The sequence below is a fragment of the Pangasianodon hypophthalmus genome, chromosome 3 (genome assembly GCF_027358585.1).
Source record: "Pangasianodon hypophthalmus isolate fPanHyp1 chromosome 3, fPanHyp1.pri, whole genome shotgun sequence".
Lineage (NCBI taxonomy): Eukaryota > Metazoa > Chordata > Actinopteri > Siluriformes > Pangasiidae > Pangasianodon > Pangasianodon hypophthalmus.
The window spans coordinates 9,302,406-9,327,362 of record NC_069712.1 but is presented as its reverse complement, the minus strand read 5'-3'; the positions used below and the strand labels follow the sequence as shown (position 1 = coordinate 9,327,362).

Here is a 24,957-nt window from a genome sequence, read left to right as displayed (position 1 = left end):
ATGTATCCTGGGCAAATTCTCCATTTTTTTTTCCTTTTCTCAAACCCTTCTCAACTGCTGAATCTAAAAACTGAGCTTCTGATTCACTGTTCTCATCATTCGTATAACATTGTATAAGCAGCAGAAGTGTTTCCACACAGTCATTAGGAATATGAGATGGAAACTCTCTACAACACACTAAGACACAACAGAGAAGCTTAGTAGCTTCAAGCACAGGTGGAGAGGGTATCTGTTTACAATAACGCCAACATTAAAATTCGACAGTAAGCAATTCATGGTTATTGTTGAGATATTGTCATGACTATAACTGGGTTTGCTTTTAATAATTTAAAAAAAAAATAATAATAAAAAAAATAAATAAATAAATATAAAAAAAAAAAACACCCTAAGGAGTAAAGTTAAATGTGGGTAATGCTTTTCCAGTGCAGCACCTCATCAGAGCTTCATATCTGCATATGAAAAGTGATCGTTTCGATTTGACGCCTTAAAAAATGATGCAACACAAGTTTAACCAGGGTTTCCTGCAGACGCTGACATCCAGTCTAGTGACTGACAACAACTGCATCAAGAGCGAGTTTATGAGGCTGTGTGTACAAACTGCTCCATATGACCTATCGTTTAGCAGTATAACATGAGCAACAGATATTTTGGTCTATGGTTTGATGAGTAAACAGGCTAAAAAAGAAATAACTGCAGTACAATCAGCAAAATAGTGCCATGATTTATGTATCCCGGCTTTTTAAACAATTTTATGAGCTCTTGATGTATTAATAAATCAAACTGACTGAAGGGCTTGGGAGAGATAATCAAAAGCTTCAATAACACACGACATTTGATCGTCTGACAAAACATCCAGATGACTCTGCAATGCTGGCCATGAAACAACCAGAACCACAGAAGATCAATTCAAACTGCTGTATGTATAAATGTATGAGGGAAGGAGACTGCAAAGTTCAGCTTCATGTATATGTATATGTATATATATATATATATATATATATATAAATATATATATATATATATATATATATATATATATAAATATATATATATATATATATATATATATATATATATATATAAATATATATATATATATATATATATATATATATATATATATATATATATAAATAAATAAAGTGAAACACACACACACACACACAAAAAAGTTGTATGAACATGAACAAGTCAAAAACATTCAAGTTTGTTACCATGCACTACTACATGAACATATTTTATGCTGTTTTCCATATTAAATAGCAAAGCTGGGTGAAAATGTTTTAAGAAATGTTTCATAAGTGTGTGTACAGAGTAAAATTATGTGCAAAAATCCCTGTCAGATTTACAAAGGCTTGGATAACACACATCTCACATATGTACTTGAGTATAAGGCAAATCTACCACCCATAAATTACCAAGCGCATTTAGAGCACGGCTGATTTACATTTAGCGGCGCCTGCAAAACTCCATAAAAGGCAACGCTTACAGGGACCTGAAAACAATCAAATGACGACTAAACAGTGAGGGAGTAGTTCAGCCACTACAGCGTGTTAGCTACAACAGACACAAAGTAACTCAACTTCCTTTTAAAGGGTACCATTACTTTTATCCTAATTGAACAGCTAGTTTTATGTGTCTTAATTTATTAAAGTTTTTTTTTTTTGGATTAGGTTCTTCAAGTCATTAATACGAAATAACTGACATTCACAATTCGCAAAAAAAAATGCGTGTGTGAGATTTATACACAGATCACTTATCCCATGCAAATCTATCATAATTACTGAACAAAAACTTACCCAGTCCAAATAATACTCTGGGAGTTGGGAAAGATATTCTCATGTAACCAGAGGAATCAAATTACACACTGCATCAGACAAGCAGTCAAAAAATTTGCTTTCCTCAACGTACCAGAGAGCAGTTTCAGTGAAGTGAAAGGCTTCCGGGGATTAATTTGTAATGGATGCGTAGGTGTGCAGAGAGTGGTTATGTTGTGATTGGTTGCGTATAGAAGCAGGAGCCTGGCAGCACAGAGATCAGAGCTACACTGCTGCTGTCCTTCATCTGTCCTGCTCTGCCCACCATCGGCTCCTGTGTTTAGCCTCCATTACCAGCAGAGCGGCTGCACTCGGAAAATCAATTCAGTGCCTCACACAAGATTCACCGTGACCTTTCCTTCAAAAGCCAACAAATCAGACTATAAGTTTTTCATCCAATATTACTCAAATTGAACTAATATCTGTCCTCAATAATTCACAAATATATTTGGAAAAGTCTTAGGAAAACAGTTCTCCTTTTGCCTTCTCCTTTAGAAACACCTGTACACCTACATCTTCATACAATTATCCAACTGGCCAATCACGTGGCATCAGCGAAATAGGGTTAAGAGCAGATACAGCTCAAGAGCTTCAGTGAATGTTCATATCAAATATCAGATTGGGATAAAATGTGATCTCGTCTCCTGGGATTTTCATGAAAAGCAGTCTAGAGTTTGCACAGAATGGTGTGAAAAACAAAAAACATCCAATGCTGGAGGCTGAAATGTCTTGTTGACAGGAATCTCTCTCAATTAACCACTCTTTACAACTGTACTGAGCAGAAGAGAATCTCAGAACGCAAAACATTTCAAACTTTGAAGTGGATGGGCTACAACAGCAGAAGACCATATCAGGTTCCAGTCCAGTCAGCCAAGAACAGGAATCTGAGGCTACAGTGAACACAGGCTCACCAAAAGTGGACAGTTGAAGATTGGAAAAACCTTGCCTGGTCTTTTTTACAGTCTTCAACTGTCCAGTTTTCAGAACCGCCGATCACTGGAAGTTTGTTTCTCCCCCCATCCTGGGTATAGGCTCTCTATAGGCTGCTGCGCGTGACAATCAAAGGCTAACTTGCCACAAAGATCGTGTAAAGGAGTGGTCAGGAGCCAGTTTAACAAACACAATGGTTAAAACAGTCTAAAGATAAACAGCCTGAAACATTGCTAGCTAAGTGTAAAGAGACAAGTTCTTGGCTAGCAAAACAGACATAAGCCTAATCAGTCTGGTTTGTAATCCGATTGTCTGCGATGCTCCTCTCAGGCAGTCGGAATGAAAAGTTTTGAATGTAATTTTCTCTCTTTCCACTTTTGGAGATAACCAGGATATAAAATGGTAGAAATTTACTTCTAATTGAGATACATGCAAAAGAGAAACACACCGTTCTGGGTAGTTTTTAGAACGACATATAGAAGAACATGTCAAAATTTCACCATTAGAAGGATTTTCCCAGACCGCCACCCAAAGATGATGATCATTAAATGTGTCTCTGTCACTGCTGACCTGAAACAGCTGGAAGGAGCCACCAGCTGTGTCTGTTGCCATGTTAAGTTGATAAATTAATTGCAGAATAGTGGTGCAGAGAAGTGCGATGGCTGCAGGGGGGAGGGGGAGTGCGCTCTCAGTGGGACTCCTGTCTCTCAGTCAGCGAGAACAGGACGGCATGAGATCACTCTTTGAATGACAACAGGAAACGCTTCAGTGGTGCATCTGCCCCAAGAAATTCGCTGAGCCACAGCTCCCACATCACCTCCAAACATAGCATTCAGTACTTGTACTTCAAAACAGGACAGTGAATTTGAAGGCGCTGTGAAGCATATCAACACGCATAAGCAAGCAGCGTAATTAAAAGTAGCATCAACAGAAGGACAAGCGTTTGGATGAACACGGGTGAAATTCTTCAAGTCAAACAAAAGAACTTGTATTGATTAGTGTGTAGCATGTACAACAAATCAGATTCTGTACCAAACAAATAAAAAATATGACTTCAAGTCCAAAGCTTTCAGTTGGATTAACTGAGATTATACGAGTGTATCAGACAAAGCAGTGTCAATCATTCAATTAGACATTTTTTTCCCCCCTTGTAATCACAAAGATATACTATATGGCCAAAGTTTGTGGACACCTGACCATCACACCCATTCGTGCTTTTTGATCATCCTATTCCAGATTGAGCCCCCTTTTCCTGTTATAAGAGCCTCTACTCTTCTGGGAAGGCTTTCCACAAGATTGTTTAGCATGGCTGTGGGAATTTCCCATTCAGACACAACAGCATTTGTGAGGTCAGGCACTGATGCTGGGTGAGAAGATCTGAGGCACAGTCAGCATTTCAATTCATCCCAAAGGTGTTCAGTGGGGTTGAGGTCATGGCTCTGTGCAGGCCACTTGAGGTCTTCCACACCAGCCTTGGTAAACCATGTCTTCATGGAGCTGGCTTTGTGCACAGGGGCACTGGCATGGTGGAGCAGGTTTGGGCCTTTTAGATCTAGTGAAGGAAAAATCATTCACGACTACAGCATACAAAGACATTCTCGACAATTGTGTGCTTTCAACATTGTGGCAACAGTTTGGGAATGGCATACGTATAGGTGTGATGGTCAGGTGTCCACAAACTTTTGGCAATATAGTGTACGTATAGTTTATTTCTGGAACCTAACACGAAAAAGAAGCCTTTCATAGAGAGTGTCAGATAGCACTTAGAAAAAAAGCTGTTTCAAACATCTGAAAGAAAAAAGGGGCAGTAAATTTCAACACCATATGTTCCACTGACAGAACAAGGTTTTTCTGGAAGCAATCTGTCAAAGCGGTGCTAATAAACCCAGCAAGTGTCCTGTCTGATCCCATCCACTTTCTCACTTTTCTTCAAGCAGAGTGATCTGGACAGGCCACCCAATGCTCCAAGACGAATCGGTGGATTTATAAAAGCATAATTTCCTGAGGAAGAATGCAATTCATCAATGATGGGAGTACCTCAATAACTCAAAAACAAGAAGGCAGATAAATAACGGCTAACTGAATATGATATTAATGACGGAAAAGCTTTATGACTCTAAGGGCGACACCCAGGACTGATTGTGGGCTTGTTATGGGGCGGAGCTCAGAATTACAGGTTTGCATTCATCTTAAGGACTTTCTTTCAAACCATGGCTCGTTCATCCTTTTACTGTTTTTCTTTTTTCCAGTAGCACAAACACTCAAGCGGCAATGAAAAATGCTTTTTGATGCATGTCATTATGCAGGAATACCTGCAAAAGAAGAACTGATCTCATATTAGAAGACTTTTACAATGAGATGTGCGTTTTTCACGATACTCTCAGTGCAAGCACTTGGGAACCACAAAGGTAAACTAATTATAGTGCTCAAGTCCTATGAATGTCTTGAGAAAAGAATCCTTTCCCCAGGGTCACAAAAGCAAAAACAGGAAGTACAATGACAAGGTGAACCACTCATGTTACTCGGCATGCAGCTCCGGGCACGGATAGCTTCCACACCTGATGCGGACCATGCTGAGCTCGATTGAAGTGAACCCCAGACCACTGAAGCATTCCCGGGCTCGAAAACAGCGTTCAGACTTTACCAATTGCACCAAACTCCGGGTTCAAACGGGCCCGGGTCAAAAATATGTGAAAACCTAAAATATAGACAAAATGTTACTGGCCAAGTACAACTAAAATAACAAGGCTAGTATATGAATAGTTGGATTATATTCATTTAAAACAAATCTGTGCTGCAGAGGATGAGGAGGATATAAGCAAAATATAATGGAAATTAAACCTTTATGTAAAACCTAATAAATATTAACACTGATAACAACCAAAGGCCATCAATCGATGTGTCACTGACTGAGAAAGAGCTAAGTAAGTGAATCATGAGAGTTTGTGACTAATGCAATCTTGAGTTTGCGTCAAAGAGACAAGTTTTCAAAGAACTACAGTAGTACTTGTGTGATAGAGTTATATTTAATAATCAAGCTATTATAATTAAAAAAAAAAAAAAAACCAAAAAAAAAAAACCTCCATTTGACTAATTCAACCAGTCATTAAAATCACAGAGCTACACACACAGGCTATATATAAACTGAATTTCCATTTCATTAAATACATGTACCATGTACCTGCACTCACTGGCCATTTTAACAGGTTTAACTACCTATTAGTCAGTCAGATATAATGAGATTTGAATCTGAGTCATCCTGACCTCTTGCTCTTTTGAAATAAATTCTTCCATGCACTGTGGTTGAAATATCTACAGCTGGATTTCACTAGAGTATTTTCTTCATGCGGAAATTCAGATTTTCGGTATTATTCATTAATTGCTCCTGGTCAGGGTCGTGGTGGATTCAGAGACCATCCTTGGAACACTGGACATGCGGCGGGAATACGCCTTCAACTGGCCGCCATTCACGCACTCATTCACAGCTAGGGCAAGGTAGAGTAGTCAATCCATCTACGAGCATGTTTTAGGATGTGGGAGGAAACTGGCGAATCAGGAGAAAACCGACACGAACACTGGGAGAACACGTGGAACTCCACCCAGGCAGGAACCCAAGCTCAGGATCTGTGAAGCGGCGATGCTACCTGCTGTGCCATAATGCCATAATGCCATCCTCCCTTTAAGATGAGGTTTCTAAAAATACAGATCTAAAGAAAGCGCCTTTAAAAGTTTCAGAAAAATACTGTCAAGTGAAGCATGGACTTAACATTTTTAAGAAATGCCATTCCCAAAGCGAAACATCCAGGGAGCAGTGCTGAGAGTAACAGGGATGACAGCTACAAATCTCTTTATCTCCTTTTGTCTAACTAGATCATCTTCTGCTGCTAAGTATTTCAGTGAAAACCGAGAACTGAAACTGAACCACTCAGAGGAAAAATAGCTAAATTTCAAACTAATCACAGCTGCAAGGGCTATCACTGAATGTAAAAAAAAAAAAAAAAAAAAAAAAGTAGTTTACACATATTCAATTTGTAGATGATTTTATCCAAAATTACTCACAAGTGACATTGAACACAATCCAAGATTAAAGCTGAGCAGATGAGCATTCTGATCAAGAGCCAAGAGAGGCCATTTTAGGGTGTTTTCACATATGCAGTGTTTTGTCAGTTTGACTCTAACCACTCACCAAAAAGGAAAAAAAAAATGCACCAGGTTTTGCTTCTGCTGGTGAGAACACAGCAGTCACTTGGGTGTGGACCAAAACAACCAGTCCTTTTTTTGTAGATACGAGCTGTTAAACTGAAGCAAAGGACAGACGAATATGATACACAAAATGTATGATATTACATACATACATACATACATACATACATACATACATAAACACACACACACACACACACACACACACAACTCTTCAACTGTCCAGTTTGGGTGAGTCTGTGCCCATGATGGCCTCAGATTCCTGTTCTTGGCTGACAGCAGTGGATCGCAATGAGGTCTTCTGCTGTTGTAGCTCATCCACCTCAAGATCTGATATTTTGTGCATGCTGAGATGCTTTTCTGCTCACCACGGCTGTAAAGAGTGCTTATTTGAGTTACTATAGACTTCCTGTCAGCTCAGACCAGTCTGATCATTCTCCTTTGATCCCTCTCATCAACAAGGTGTTTCCACCCACAGAACTGTCGCTCACTCAATGGCTTTTGTTCACAACATTCTGTGTAAACTCTAGAACCGTTGTGTGTAAAAATCCAAGGAGATCAGCAGTTTCTGAAATACTCAAACCAGCCCATCTGGCACCAACAATCGTGCCATGATCAAAGTCACAGAGATCACACTTTTTCTTCATTCTGATGTTTGATGACCTGTATCTGCATGATGTTGCTGCCACATGATTGGCTGACTAGATAACTGCATAAATGTTCAGGAGTTTCTAATAAAGTGGACATTAATTCATTAAGCAGCAGCTCTGTGCTCTTCGTGCTTGGGTGGTTTTTGCTATTTCTATGCACACTTGGAAAAGGCTGTTTTCAATGCTAAATGCCCCTTCTTATGTACAGCGTCAAATTAAACCAAAAGCATAAATTTTGCTCTGATTCAAAAGTGTGAAAGCATCCTTACAGTCCTGAGATTTGAACTCACACCAACTTTTAACTCATAAAGAACCTTACCTGCTGAGCTACTACTATCCGTTTTAATTACAGTCTTTTTAATTTGAGAAGTCAGCTTCATAGATAGTGGATTCATTATTAATACTCATTTGTTTTTATTATTACAATTGCAGCAGACGTTGAATGCATTAAAGTAATGAAGCATGGAAGTTCATGTGCTTGGGGGAAAAGAAAAAAGAAAAAAAAGAAAAAAAAAAAAAACTGTTGGCTTCTAGGCGCGTATGGCAACAGACGATGGTCACAAGCCATGTGGCATGTCAGATAACCATGAACCTGCCAGGAACAAACAACCAGCAACAGTGTGAGTATTCATTACACAATGCCTTGATCTGTAATCCACAGAAATAAGGGTACAATGTGCATACAACAAACAAAGCTTGAACACTGTTAAAAATACATTGCTCCTATTCTCATAATCCACAACTATAATACTCATCAACTGCTAAACCTAGGAGATAAGAGTTCATTATAACAGCTACAGTATACCTTATACAATACAGTAGTTTTGGGGAGGAATTGGCACTGTTTATGCAATTCCAGGTTCAATACACAGGAAGAGCACACATGCCTTTCTCAAAAAAGCCTATCATTAGAAAAGTGATATGACAGAAGTTGCTATTAATGGTAGTAACGGCAAAACCTGACATCACATTCTTACAGTAATGGTATACACTTACTGGCCATTTTAGAAGGACCAACTGTACATTCAAGCAATTATCTAATTAAAATTAAAATTAAAAATTATGTCCATATAGGTCAAGAGCTTCAGTTAATATTCAAATCAAACATCAGGAATGTGATCTCAGTGACTTTGACAGAATGGTTGTTGGTGCCAAATGGGCTGGTTAGAGTATTTCAGAGACTGCTGATCTCCTGGGATTTTCATGCACAACAGTCTCTACAGTTTAAACAGAATGGTGTGTTTAAAAAAAGAAAAAGAAAATCCACTGAGGACAGTTCTGCAGGTGGAAATGTCTTGTTGATGAGAGAGATCAGAGGTGAATGGCCAGACTGGTTCTAGCTGACAGGAAGGCTACAGTAACTCGTATAACCACTCTCACTGTGGCAAGCAGAAAAACATCTCAGAACACACAACAACATGTCGAACCTTGAGGCAGATGGGCTACAACAGCAGAAAAGCACATCGGGCTCCACTCCTGTCAGCCAAGAACAGGAATCTGAGGCTACAGTGGACACAAAACTGGACAGCTGGAAGACTGGAAAAACATGGCCTGGTCTTGAAAAAGTAAGTACACCCCTGGCTTCAGTAACCAGTTATTGCCCCTCTGGCAGAAACAATGTTACTTAGGCAAAAACACTGTCTAGCGGTCTCTGACATCTACTGGGAGAAATGTTTGCCTACTGCTCCATGCAGAATCCTTTCAGCTGTGAAATGTTTGTGGGGGTTTCTTGCATGTACAGCCTTTTTCAAATCCCCCCACAGCATTTCAATGGGATTCAGATCTGGGCTTGACTAGACCATTTCTTTCTTTTTAATCCATTCCTTGCTTGATTTACTTCCATGTTTGGGCTCATTATCCTGTTGGAAGGTCCACGTCTTCAGCGTCACCAGTTTGACAGATGGCCTCACATTCTCCTCAAGCACTCTCTCGTATGAAAGACAATTCACAGTCGATTCTACGATTGCAAGTTGGACAGGTTCTGAGGCAGCAAAGCAGCCCCAAACCATAACATTTCCAACACCATGCGGTTCTTCTGATCAAATGTTGACATGGCTTCTGGTACTGTGATCAAACAGCTCCATCTTTGGCTCTCCTTCCACAGCATGTTGTTCCAGAAGGCCCGGTCCTTGCTTTGATATTCTTTAGCAAACTTTAGTCTTGCCCTGATGTTTTTTTTGGACAGCAAAGGCTTCCTCCTGGCAAACCTCCCATGCAGGTCAGATTTGTGCAGTCTCTTTCTAATAATAGAGACAGACACTTTGACATCAACAGTGGCAAAAGATACTTGCAGACACAGTGATGAAATTCTGGGGTTCTTAGAGATTTCTTTTAGCATCTTATGGTCTGGGTTCCACTCCTGTCAGCCAAGAACAAGAATCTGAGGCTATCACCCAAACTGGACAGTTGAAGATCAGAAAAATAAATAATCAAAAAAAAAATAATCACCTAGTGTTTTTCCGGTCTTCAACTGTCCAGTTTCAGCGAGTCCGTCACAGCAAGTGAGACTTTCCATCACCAGTGCTGGAGTGGCAATATTTCGACAAACTCTTACAGAGCACACTTTCTCAAATAACCTTTTTTAATATAGCAGTCGAGTGCTGCATACAGACATTTATGAAACAAACACGCCGATGAGAAATCCACAGCTGATTTCATTTACCTTAGATCTCTCCTACGTTACATAATCTGGCCATTCAGCAAAAAAAAGCAATATTAGAGAAGACACCTCATATCTTTACGCAAAAGGAAGTGTTTAAGAGGCTTAGGCTTGCTCAGAACTTCATTGTAGAAGTAGAAGGGATGTGCTCACAGGGATTTCTACAGCCCTCATAAATCTTGAACCCATGCGATCACACACACACACATACACACACACACACACACACACACACACACAGAGAGAGAGAGCACTATCTTCAACAAGGCCAGAAATGCCTTAGGAAACTCTTTTATGAGCAAATAAAGGTCAGTGTGTCAGACACTCCTGCTTCTCATATGACTTCCTGGAACGAGTACTTTAGCACATGGCCATCACTCAGAACAACAAGGCATTAACCAGCATAAAACTAACATTTCATATGTTATGTAGCACATTACCCAATCTCTCAGCTCATTCTATCGTATCATTTGTGTGTGTTTCAGTCAGCGGTCCATTACTACATTAGGCGGCTAGTATGACGGATTCCTGAGCAAGCAGTAATTAGTGGAAATCTTGGAGCAGGATGTGAGATTTAGAAGGAATTTAATTAAAGGTGACCTGCAGAGCACTCAAACAGAGTGTGGTAACTATGAAAGGAGAAAAGTAAAGTTTGTGTTCTTCCACCATTTCCCAGAAAAAGAGGTACAACTTTATAAAGAGTTGGCAGAATCATTCAGGAGGAAAGAAAATGTAAATTGAATATTTACAAATGTGCAGCTACACTTAGACAGTAGACCCATGAGAGAGGTCTGAAAACATATTGAAGTAGATTTAAAAAAAAAAAAAAAACAACAAAAAAAACCCCAAAACGGCATTTTCATCCATCATTTCCAGAGATTTCTATTTCCAGCCTTAAGAGAAGTTTTAAACAAAAACAAATTGTTTCTTGTGAATCATGTGGATATTTACTTATTTGACTCCAATTTGAAAAGACCTGCTTATTGTTATGTGTTACTGCTAACTCTTACATCTAATAAGGTTTGAATTGGAGCTCAGTGCCACAGTTGCTCCATGTATTGCGGCTGGATATTACTGTACAATAGTTAAACAAACAATCACTCAAATGCTGACCACAGGAAAGAAATGGAGCTTACATACGTCAGTATTCAGCTTCCTAGCAGTACTGTTCAGTATCTGTGAGCTCTGACTTCTTTCTGTGTTAACTAATGGGGCAGCTAGAAAAAACAAAAAAAATAAATAAATCAAACCGCCCACACACAAATATCTTCTTGCAAACTGGTGTAATTCTATTGCAACACTACTGGTGTATTAAAGTAAATTACACTACAGAACTCTTGAATTCTCAAAGCTGACTGGTCAGGAGGTGTTGATTAACTTAAGAGCCACTCTGACAGCAGTCCCAGCTGCACGGCAAATCACATTTTTATATTAATGCGCTTGTTCTAACACATTATCGTTTCTAGAGTAACACCGTACTTACAGATTTAAAAATGTATTCTGTAAGAAGAGGCTTATTTAGCTTTTTTTTTGAAGGAGTCTCCAGTGTCAGCGCTTTCTAACAGTCAGAGGTAAAGCACAGAAACAGAACGTCTTCGGGATGAAGGACTTTCCAGTTTCTTGGCAACATGACGCGCTGCAGTATTTTTGTCTTATTAAGAAGAAAGAGAGGAGAACAACTCTTTATAGCTATTCTAACAGGTTGCTTTGGAAATGTTCCAACACTGAACATAACTATAAACAGACAAAAAGAGCGTTTTGTTCTTTGATAATTAAAAACATACAACACGGCACAATTAAACACTTAGGGCTGTATGGTTATCGGGAAATAATATAACAGCATGCCTGGTCGTGTTTTATTCCTTACTTGCTAATTGATTACTAATTTTCATAAAAATTCGTGTTCCCTTTAAATTTTAGACTGAATGTGTTTTCCAGCATGTGACTGATCTTGAAAGGGAAGGATTACAAAGAGGAGCATAAAAACCATTCAATTACTAGTGTATTGTCCACTGGGTGCATGCATCAGTGCCTGTATGGCTGTGATACAAACATCAGAAAAAAGAGAAAGGACCGAGACACAGAAAAACAAAAAACAAACAAAAAAAAACAACTGAACTCTCTGATGCAACTCATTTTTAAAAAGCTGCCTCTCTTTTTCAAAGCAGGCTCTGAAAATCAATCCAATAGAGTGAGGATGACAGAAAGACTTTTATATCACACATCTAGCTTCCTCCTTTTTCAGTTAGATCTGAAACACGACTATGTGTATTATTCTACAAGGATAAACGTAGCACTGTACATGTGATGAGATAGAAATGCAAATGTGATACTGAGTTCTTAATGCAAACACACACAAATTTGCCTTCGAGCTTCTTTCTGATGCTGACAGACAGACTGGAAGCTGTGAGTGGGAAGCAAACAGCTCCATCAATGCACTGCTACAGTAATCCATCCAGCGAGGGCAGAACAATCAGCCAGTCAATAATTGTATTGTGGAACGGATATCAGATCAGCTCTTCTCTCTTCTCACTTCTCGGTGGAGATAACAGGCACCTGACCACCCTGACGCTGCCTTCGTCCAGGGATACACACCGTGTATCTCACAGCATCTCCTAAACCGACAGGGAAAATATTCAACATGAAAATTAATCTACTGCACAATTGACCTGCTTCATACTTTCGCGAGGGGGTCTTCAGTCAATCGAATGCATTTCAGCGCATGTAATTTCAGCTCTTAAATAGATCATCTCCCAGCAATACGGTTATTGCCGTGCTGTGGTGAACAGCAGGGTGGATGGTGTGTATTCAGTCAGGACGTACGCAGGGCTGAAGAGCAGCTGTTGTGCTGCGCAATCACTCACGCCACACAATGCCACGCCACACAATGCCACGCCACACAACACAGCCCTCACCGCTGATCACTGGCTTCAATGTGATACAATGTGCAAGATAAACATCAGCACATGCTTACATGCTTACACACTGACAGCGTGTTTGCATAGCCCTCAGAGTGCTTTCACACCTACTAGCCCATCTGCAGAATCAGATTAAGAGCGAAATTGATTCTTTTAGTTTACTTGCTATATGGTTCAGTATCATTTCACACTGGACAGAATTAAATAAACCAAAAAATAAAAAATAAAATAAGAAAACACTTGGCACATAGGGCTAAAAATGTACTCATTGGTCACAAATACAGTAATGGAAACTTTTGCCAAGAGTGTATAAAGCTCAGAAAAATCACCCAAGCTGGCACTCAGTAAATAACTATATAAAAAACCTAGTAGAAAACATTGTGTTGCATTCAGCATTTATTTCCTCTTTCGGTTTGTTGGTCCAAATATCCAGAATACATTGCATTTCTGCAGTGCTACAGCTCTGTCCTTTGCAACACAGAATACATGGCATGCTTGATTCACTTCCTGCAGCTGAATCGATTCAGAGTCGAATCAGTTTCTCACTGCAATCCAACTGCTGTAGAATTTGACTGGAAGCAGACTGAGATCACCTTGAGCAGATGCCCTCTGATCAGTTTAGCATCTACAGAATAACACTGACAGCAACCCATAATAGAAGTCATGAACTGTTCACTTCCTGCAGCTGAGCTGATTCAGAGTCGAATCAGTTTCTCACTGCAATCAAACTGTGCTGGAGCTCGTTTGGAAGCAGACTGAGACCACCATGCTCAGATGCTCTCTGATTAAATTAGCGGCTTCCATCTACCAGAAAAAAAAAGCTAATAGCAACCCGTAATATGTCGTGAAACGTTCACTTCCTGCAGCTGAGCTGATTCAGAGTTAAATCGCTTTCTCACTGCAATTAAACCATGCTAGAGTTTGACTGAAAGCAGACAGAGATCACCTCGCTCAAATAGACTCGGACGGCGTATTTTCTTTTGTCCCAAAGATGAAAATACACCAACAGACTAAACGCTGCATATTGGAAAGACAGTATGAGCCAATACACATGACTCATAAACCAGTTAAAGACAGGTGGCTAATGAAAACAGTGAACGTATTCTATAGAAAGTAACTAACTCAACAAATGCAAGCGACCATAAAACCTTACACAGCTAGTTAGCGAATTACACCTTCACAGAATAAATGAAATCTTCTAGCAGTTTGCAAAGTCCATTCATGTATGGAAAGTGTGAGAATCTTCCTTGGAACAAATGAATGAATGATTCACACAGAAATCCACACTACGGCTGCATTCTTTGCCAATAACACTAGTAAGATGAGTGACATCTTTATCTGTTCTTGTCATTTTGACTCACAATGTGCATTAAGCAGAAAATGCATACTTACGCTAATCTTATCATTTAAAGGGTGAGAAAAGACAGATAATTGATATGATGCCAGGAGCCTTTCAGCTTACAGACTGGCAATATAAACACCAAGTGTTTGCTGTTTAAGACAGAAATATTCAGCCAATACACCACATGAAAGTGTCACTGTTGCAGTAAATTAGGTCACAATATGTTTTTAATAATCCTGACAGTAACAACTACATGTTTCATTCTTTCTTTTCCCTTGTTAGATCATGTAGATTTAAAAAAAAAAAAACACATAAATAACTTTTTTGTTTTTTTGGTAGTGTCTTCTCAGGCTGGGCAATATGATTATATAATATCGATAAATGATGTCACATTACACTTTTCTGAGGTATCACGGATATCATGATGTATCAAAAAAAACCATTATCTTTAACAATTACAAACGTACTGGAAGCAGTGAAAAAAATCTTGTCCTTAATCTTTTTTTATCTTTTTCAGTATTAAATATTTGTATTTATTTATGTATTTAAAAAACTATACATTAATTTAATTGATTATTATAATAATAATAATAATAATAATAATAATAATAATATCATGGGCATCACAAAATGTTTTAAAAACAGTTTTACACAGTGGAATAAACTTTTTTTTTTATTATTTGTTTGTTTGGGTAACAATTCCAAACTTGAATAAGAAGCACCTGGTTTAATTTTAACATTTTGCATTGAATTTTATTCCACAATGTTTTTATTTTTCCACCTTTTCAGTTTTATATTATTTATTTTTGTAGACATTAAACAAAAGAATCAAATTCAGTTTTTCAGTTTCTTTTTAATATAATGCTTTCATGCTACATTAAATAATGTACTTACATTATCATGTACTGTCATGGAAATAGTATTGTGATATGATATCATCTCCCCCCCACACACCACCAAATCTCACACACACACACACACACACACACACACACATACCTTTAGTGTATTTGTAAATGCAGTTAAAGTTTGTTTAGCAAACCTAAGAAAAGTGACACCGGTTATGTCTTCAAATATCATGGTATAATATTTCAAAAGCAATGTGTCAGATTTATCACAGTTAAACATAAAAAACAAATCTAACTGAACAGGTTTTGGTGCACTGCCATGAATATGGCTGCAGCATCACAAAGCCACTAATGTATTTGCTTAAAAGATCACAAGCTACGATCATATCAGCATTAAACAGCAGTTAAGAAGCCACAGAGAATGCCCTACAGCTCTAATGCATAGAGAATCAAAGCTGGATCCTGTTTCATTGCACCTCCATTAAACTGCACCATTCTGCACATTCCTCTCCTGTTTAATTTTGCCAAGCGTCCGCAGATTAAACGTCACGTCTATTAAACGCTGGTAAGACTGGTGAATAAGAGATGTGCCGTTATGAGTGCTTCTCTACTTAAAACGCAGGTAATTAACATCACCTTAAAGTGACCTTCATAAAGTCAACTCTGTAAAATGGATTTATGATTAAATCCTATCAGGGGACTTCATTTAAACGTGTGGATTGTTTGAAAGCGGTTTCTAAAAGCCTCGTCAGACGGTACCGAGTCAGTACCATGGCAGGCAAGTGTTACTGCAATTGCATCATAAAGTTTATACATAATACGTGAGCCCAGGCCATGCAGCACCATTTTAGCAGAGGAAGTGGGCAACGAATATGGATTTCTTGGTGACCCTTTCTGTGGAGCCGTCACATCAACCGATATATTTTTCAATATAGCAAAAACTTTGGTCTAAGAAGCACTGGTACTCTGTAAAGAATAAAACACAATGGCACATGCTGTTATAGGAAAATAATCAATGACCAGGTGGTGTGATGCGGCCAGGCGCAAATAAATGCTTACACCACAGCACTCTGACAATGATGATCATTTTTTATTTCTTAAAGTAAAATTATATTTTTATCATTTTATAGTTACATTTAACATCCACTAAACAAGCTAGTTCCTGTTATTGCTTTGGCTATAAGCAGTCATTGCCTCAGCAGTCTCTCTCTCTCTCTCTCTCTCTCTTTCTCTCTCAAAGCTGATAAACTAATAAGAACAAAAATCCAGCTTGTCATGACACTAAGAGACTGTAAAGAGCAAAGTCCTCTGTCTTGAAGACCTTCTTTATTGCGTGAAACTGATCTTTCATGTAACGTTATGCTTAAATCATGGAAGCGTCCACCATACAAGACCCTGCGAATGAGCTGTTACTATAGAAACGATACCGGATTAGAGCAAGGACATTAATATAACCCTGAGGTTTGCCTTACAGCTGACACTACGTCAGAGCTTGGTGTTACAGAAAATGAATAAACACCTGCTGACCAATCAGATTTGAGAATTCAACAACGCAGTGGTGTAATCCAAGTTAATCTTCTTCGACTTGTGATACTTGGTTAATTCTGGTATAACTGGTGTTTGTGAAACCCTTGTGTTTAGTTGTGACTATCTGTGGTTCTGGTTCTTGTATGCGTTTCTGTTTTTGAATGTTGCTTTGTATAAAAGCGACTGCCAGATGAATAAATGTAAATGCAAATGCGCTCGATGGACTGTATTGCTGAGAACAAATCAATGGCAAGCCTTTCCAACAAAGAACTGATTGTACAATCCCCCAGTAATATACACCATGTGATGCTGTTGCCATCCAGCATCCTAATATTGCACATCCACCACACAATTTCATGCTGCATAGCTCAAATATGACACACAGGACACAAAGTATATACAGGAGCACTAATAATAGAGTTACATCAGTTGCAATGTTCAAGACCTCACAGTCATAGCCTTCACACAAAGGTGGAAAAGCTACATTTGTGAACTAAAAAAGGATTCTCCTGTATTAGCGGTGTAGGGATTTGCCAGTAGGGTAGTATACCACGATAAGGAAAGGTTACATCATTAACGTTAGGTCATGCTGAGCTATAAACCATCAGCTCAAAATAGTTCTTTAAATATGTAGTTAATTTCTTGACAGAGCAACACCTGTCAAAATGACTCGCAAATCTGACAGAGACATGATCTGAAGGTTAATGTTTCATTTTGGTTCTTGTCAATGGTAATGTGTCTTGATCAGCATATCTTCCAGCTTGGCTCTTCCCCCATCAGGACTCTATCAGAGAGTGTTTTTCTACGGCTGATCCACTTACAATAGATTGCAGACTGCTGGTGTTGAAGAGCATACTATGAAATATGAAATGGGGGGGGGGGGGGGGGGGGATCTGAAATTTTGCTTTACATACACTATATGGCCAAAAGTCTGTGGACACCTGACTATTGAACATCTAATTCCAGATCCATGGGCTTTTCTGCCTTTGCTGCCATAACAGTCTCCACTCTTCTGGGAAGGCTTTCCACTAGATTTTGGAGCGTTGCTGTGGGGATTTGCACTCATTCAGCCACAAGAACACAAGAGGTCAGGCAGTGATATTGAATAAGAAAACCTGGTGCAAAGTTGGTGTTCCAGTTCATCCCAAAGGTGTTCAGTGGGGTTGAGGTTAGGGCTCTGTGCAGGCCACTCGACGTCTTCCACTCCAACCTGGGAAACTTGACTCCAGCCCCGGTGCTGTGCGTTAATGGACCCAGCCAACATAGCAGGTTCACCAGCAATGTGGTGCAGGAAACCAACCACAGGCCTGCCAGTTGATAGATAGCTTGGGGGGGGGAAGGAGGACCCATTCCGGTAGAGAGAGGAAGGGGAAATGGAGGGAACCCAACTGGAGTCCCAGTATGCACATCAGCAGCAGAGTCCAGCTAACTTGGCAGGCTCAGGAAGACTGTGAGTGGTATGGTTATAGAGACACGCTCAACCATATTAAATGATCTTTATCTGTTAGTCGCATTCTGTCATTTGAACCTATGTTGCTTGGTTACATTAAAGCAGATTATTCCAAGTGACTGAATGGTGGACCAGGACATTTTATCCGCTCAATATAAGCAAACTAGGAAGAGAAAAATAGACGTATATCTTGTCAGTCTATATCAGTCCATGTCACCATTTTGTAACCCTAACCTTACTTTATTCCCAGACTGCCTTCTTTGTCCCCTATTCCCCAAGTGCACTGAAAATAAGAAGCACCTTTGACTGGCTGTCTGAATTTACATGAGCTGACTACTAATGCAACAGATTGTCAGCCTCTTTACAGCTGGAAGTCACTAGCTACCAATCAGACTCAAAGGCTAATTAACGTCCAAGCACTAATAGCAAAGGAGAAGGTCTACCGGCTCCGTCTGGCATTTTTTTGACATTAGTTTATGTTACTGCTGCTCTGCCACCCCACCTCTCTCTCTCTCTCTCTCTCTCTCTCTCTCTCTCTCTCTCTCTCTCTCTCTCTCTGTCTGTCTGTCTCTCTCTTTCTCTCTCTCTCTCTCTGACCCTGTGCTGAGTTCATGCCCCATTCAAATAAGAAACGCGTGTTATTTTTGGAGCGGACTGAATAAAATTTGTATTTTTAACGAGACTAAATATACTCGTGTGGTCTACAATATACATGGGCACAACACCAAAGTATCGCGTATGTTCGGGAAACACTGCGTATGCAGAGTTCAGCTGGTCAGTCAGATAGATGGAGATGTAAATACATGGAGGAAATGGTAGAAGAATGAGAGGTGAGTGCTGGCACTAAGCAACAACAAAGAGCAACTCGAACAGTGTAGTGAGTGCTGCCAACAAGGCTAACAATGCTAAATAGAGAAACCCATTCAACACCATGGAGTTCCATATCATTTCCAAAAAAAAATAGTGCTCTAAATTAAGAAATAAAAATACACTCCCTGCAACAGAAGAGAAAATAAGAGTCTCTTGCTAGCTTTGGAAGACAGAATATGTGTAGCTCCAACTGCAGTTACAAGCTGTTAGACAGACAGCTCCATATTATCTGATTTGTAAGAAAAATAAACACAAAGACGTATACAAGACGGGAGGATTTATTGCGCATACAGGACCATGCGTCTTTTTTTATGGTCTTGACATCCATGTGAATGCACACAATAAGGTGTCCAGGTGTTTCTCAGGGCCCTTGTGGTTATAAGGGATGAAAAAACTACATCTACACTGAGTAATCCTCCTAACATATATTTATAGTTTTAAAAATATTTGCCTTAAAACAAACCCTCCAGCACTGCTGCTCCAGTACTATATGTGAAATGTGTGAAATACTGAAACCAGTGATTACTGAGATTGAACATTATTAAATTACTGAGGTTGAACATTATTACACCATGTATTTTTCACCACATCTTCTCTGAATTCAGTGAAGTTTAGTGCAAGACCTCTCCTTTCACTGAACTGCTGTGTGTAACATTTATAGGCCTTTAGTCATACAAACAAAAGCCTTCAATGGACGACAAATCTGCTGTTGTTCTCATAATCCATAGGCAGATGAATGGGATGTTTATGGGAGCAAAGAATAAACAGAAGCCAATGCGCAAAACAAACCAGCAGCAGCAAGTTTCCAAATGGAGTGTGTAAGAAAGACTACACCAATCGATACCAAACCTATCGACCAAGGGTCCATCAGTAATGGTAGATGATGACCAAGTTTCATATTACTGGCCGATATAATGTCATACTATACCATAAGACACCACAAGCTTAATGTTTAATATTCAGGAACATTATTTAGCTCTAGTTCTCAGGGTGGGGTGGGTTATATGTAGCTAGGGGTCAGTATCTATTATTTTTAATGGCATGACAACAGAGTATAAGGTAATATTGTTATAGATATTATAGCTATTACAGTTCTAAGACTAATTAAAGGAAAAATCCACCCTGAACAACTTGTATGTAAATGTTTATTAGCGATATATAACCTTCAATTGTACAAAATATTTATATTAAGCTTAGATTCCAAGCAGATTTTTTGGTTTCAACTTATTTCATCAACAACTAATTCCACTTTGGCTAACAATTTCCTATGACCGCACCAGCGAGAACGCATCTCTACCTAGAGAGATCAATGCAGCGGCGCTTTAGTCCTTTACCCTGTCCATCACTCTCACCTCCTCATCTGTCCACTCTGCTCAAACAGCTCAGCTCCCCAAGCGTCAACTTTCATGCTAATCCCGCCACCATCAGTCAACACCATCGTGCTTGTCACCTCGTAGATCACTAATTAGCCGAGTCTCAACCGTAACTCAGCACATCTGTATCATATAGATGCACTGTACTCTGGAACACTGATTGAAACATTTGTTGTCTTCAATACTTCTACGTTGTATTTCTCATTAATATGACACTGAACGTCACTGGAAAGGGTGAGAAATTAAGCTCTTGCTCTTTTGTTTTAGGAGCCAACAGAAAAACCTGATCGGTATCACTTAGAGATCCTATTTAACAGCATTGTAACTGCGCTAGCAATGTTCCCCTGTGACACCAAAGTGACACACAACCACTAACTTGTCACAGGAAAAAGGAAAATACAGCACCAACCAACAAAATTAGCACCAGAATAACTAAACATATCATAAAAACTTTAATATAAACAACGTGTTTAAGGGTGGGGTTTTTCTTTAACTGGTACTTTTTGGTTTAAACTTGTGTCACTCGCATTATTGTGTTTCTTAAAAAAAAACATTGTACATTTATCAATCAATAATTTTGTATTATTGTTTGTATTTGCAAAATATATTTAATATTTAATTAGATTATATGTTTTAAATAGAATAGGGTGTTTAATAGGTTTGACTTTTATATGAGTTAACAAAAAACTAGCACACAATTTATGGCTCACGAACAAAAAACACTTTTTAATTGAAAAATGTGAAGAGTTTGCTTGATTTTAAATGCAAAGAATAATTATATTTCATCAGGGTGGTGAAGGCTTAAAGTTATAGGCTTAATTGACTGGTCACTTAAAATAAAAGAAGTTCATCTAAAACTTAACTAAAAGACAGGTATAAATATGGTTCATTTTAATCTAACCACAACTTTAAGCAAACCAGGAAGTGATGGTAATATGAAATACAGTGTTTACATCCAATCTACATCAGGCTGAGTGATAGGTTCAGGAATGAAAAAGCTCTAATGATGTGATTAGGTTGAACTTGTGGTGCATATTTGCCTTATTGTTCATAACATTATCTGTGTGTTTAATCATAAGTGGGTCATTGGAGGTTCTTCGACTCCGTAAGACGTCGCTGGAGGCAAAAAGTTTTTGCACCTTCTGCCCTAGAAAACTTCGGCATTCAAGTACCATGCTGTTCAAAGTGGGGTCTTTTATTATATAATTATTATATTTATTATTGAGTACCTTGAGTTTTAAATTTGAATTGAACACGTTTGAATAAAACCTCAATAACTCAAAAATATGTAGGTAAATATAGATTAGAATTACTGTTATCATGAATCTAGTGATGATAGTTGTTGTGTGTGGAGGGGGGAAGTTCAGGAGTAAATGAACTATGGGTTAAATAACTAGCCTAAATATTACTGTACATATTTAAAGAATGAGCATAATATTTGAATGAGTTTGTTCTGGTCGTAAAATAAGCATGTACAGAAGATTTATTGGGCTGTTAAGCAGGTCCCTGGCTACAGAAAGTTTAGAGCAGGGGCTTTCAGAGCAAAAAAGCGACCATGACCAGTTCTTTTCCCAACTAACGTTAGAGCGGTTACTTTGTAGCTCCGTTAGCTAGTTTGCCGCTTTTTATGCTAAACCTTTCCCGGTCAGTGAAGGAAACCTCTTCTATAGAGGCGACTAAAGGCGACATTTGAAGTCAAAGTTTCCTAAACAAAAAAGGAAATGTCGGAAATATCTGCTTTTCTACCGTTTCAGTGTGCCCTCTCGGCTAGCGCTAGCTGCTAGCACTTGAGCACTATTCAATCACAGCACAAGCACAAGGCGGTGAAACACCATAACAGTCCCTGAGTAAATTACACGACAACACGACCACTCACTCTGACCGGTCAAATTCACCTGATAAAGTTACTACCTGCTTTCACCCGACGTCCTGCAAGAGTTTTAGAGTGAAACCAGAAACAAAACAAACACAAAAAAACCACACACGTTCACACACACTCGCACACATAGAGAGAGACAGAGAGAGAGAGAAGCGAGCAGAACCAGGCGCAGGATTTAACATGACCGTGTTCATCATTAGCAAAGCGCTGAAACCTCATCCTACCTTTCGATGTAGCGTTGTTCCTGAATAAAAATAATACGCTATTCCGAGGATCCACAACACAGCGAAACATAGTAATATCCTCGATTTCCTTCGCATGGCTGCAGGTCTGGACGCGCTGCTGCACTGGATGGCTTCGTGTTTTTGCTGTTAAAGCCACCCGCTCGTCCAGGCTATGTGCTTCACCGGAGCTTCAGCACTCTCTGTCTACCACTAGTTGGGCAGAAGAGGCAGGAAACGGCCAACATCACCGGGTTAGAGGGGAAAGGGGAGCCGACTTTAACCCAATCACACGCGGCAGAGCAGCCGGAGGAGGGCGGCGACATCCACATCCACATCCACCGCCTGCGAGCAAACCAGCGAGCACGGAGCTCATTAAAAGCGAATAAAACTCACTGTTACACCCAGTGACAGCTCACACAGAAGCTCTTCAACATAACAGACAGTCCTGACTATTTAAACTCACTGCAAAAAAATAAATAAATAATAAGTAAATGACAAACCAAGCAAAAGTTACACATTGATTTCTGAGTGGGTTGAGTTTAACTCTTTAATGTACTGGGATGTGTTAATACACACTTTCATTCAATTGTTAGAATATCTATTATATTATATTTAGGATAAAGACATCCAGTTACATCTCTATAGATGGGATAGATAGATGGACAGACAGACAGACAGACAGATAGACAGATAGACAGACAGACAGACAGATAGATAGATAGATAGATAGATGTTGGCATGGTGAAGCTTTCTGTAAGGAGATGTTTAACATTTAGGGAAGGAGTCTCCAGTGTCAGAGCGTTATGACTGTCAGTAAGTTTCCTGACAAGGGAAAGGCTTCATGTCTTCACTCTTTCCAGTTTCTCGGTAACATGACAAGCTGCATAGTTTTGTCTTATTAACGTCAAGAAAGAAACAAGTACAAGTCTTCGTCGCCAACTCTGCCGACAAACCTAGTCTTCCGTGTTACTAGTTTGTATACCTCAAATACTCTTCAAATACACTCCAAACAGAAAGGGAGCTATCAAAGGAAAAAATTGAGACATTTGACTTTGCTGTGACCCTGATACAGTTCCGACATCTACTCAGTTCATCTGCTGGTTACAGTGATAATTCCATATAAATCCTACAAACATTTAACCTTGAGCTATCGCGCGAGCGCAAATCTTAGACGGATGCACAGAAAAACACGAAAAATAAACATAAAACAAAAAAGAAAGGATGGTGAGGCAACGACTGTTTGTAGCTGCTATAACCTAAGTGATAGCAGGAACTAACCTGTCTCATAGACATTCCACAACATTAAATGTAACTATAAATGGATAAAACACATTAAATGTAACTATAAATGGATAAAATGTGAACAAGTACAGTAACATGTTCTTATATTTAAAATCTGAAAATTGCTGTGGTATAAGAGGGATAAAACACTTCGGGACATGCTGTTATAGCATAGCAATCCACCCAGTCATGGATTATTATCAAACCAGCTATTTGAAATGTTAATTTCAAGGAGCAGTTTGTAAATTTTAGAGCCCTCTGCCGCCTCTGACGTGAATTGCAGTTGCAGTGATACATGCCACTACATAGATTATTCACACTAAATTGGCCCTAGGTGTGAACATTGTTTGATGGACAGGCATCTTCTACAGAGATCCTGGTACAGGCTCCAGATCCACTCTGATCCTGACCAGGATAAAGATACCGAAGAAGACTGAAGTAATGTATCCTTCTTTCACGAACAGGGCTCAGTTACAGAGCTATCATGCTAAATCTAGGATCTAGGTTTCATTTCCTGGACGTCAAAATGTATTAGATTTGTCTTCCTTACAGACAACGAGTGTTTCATTTTTCAGACCATGCCATCTGTTTCACAGTCTCTTACTCACTGCCGTTGTTGCTGTCCATATTTGTAAATCTAGAATTGTAGATTGTAGAAATTAGGCACTGTAAAGCTAAAGATGAGAAAGTCTCCTTTTATAACTCCTTTCTGAAAATGACATTATACAGCTGAGAAAAAAATGACATCAAAACATCAGAAAAAAATTAGCTCATGTTTATCTGTGTGTATATCTAATGAATCTGAATATTATATATATATATATATATATATATATATATATATATATATATATATATATATATATATATATATATAACATTATATAGACTGGCTGGCAGGAGTGGAACCTAATGTGGTCTTCTGCTGTCTTAGCCCATCCACTGCAAGGTTTTATGTTTTGTGCATGCTGAGATGCCTTTCTGCT

At 39.0% G+C, this 24,957-nt stretch overlaps 1 protein-coding gene across 2 annotated transcripts in view; it reads right to left on the bottom strand.

Moving 5' to 3' along the window:
* galnt2 (UDP-N-acetyl-alpha-D-galactosamine:polypeptide N-acetylgalactosaminyltransferase 2) overlaps nucleotides 1-23,087 on the bottom strand; it is a 93,745-nt gene extending 70,658 nt beyond the window's left edge. The window contains exon 1 of one of the 2 annotated variants that reach the window (XM_026938070.3): nucleotides 22,691-23,087. In XM_026938070.3, the coding sequence (XP_026793871.1) occupies nucleotides 22,691-22,786 (96 nt within the window). In that variant the 5' untranslated portion in view covers nucleotides 22,787-23,087. The remainder of the gene's footprint in view (nucleotides 1-22,690) is intronic. The other variant, XM_026938078.3, reaches the window with a different exon arrangement.
* Nucleotides 23,088-24,957: the final 1,870 nt, after the last annotated feature.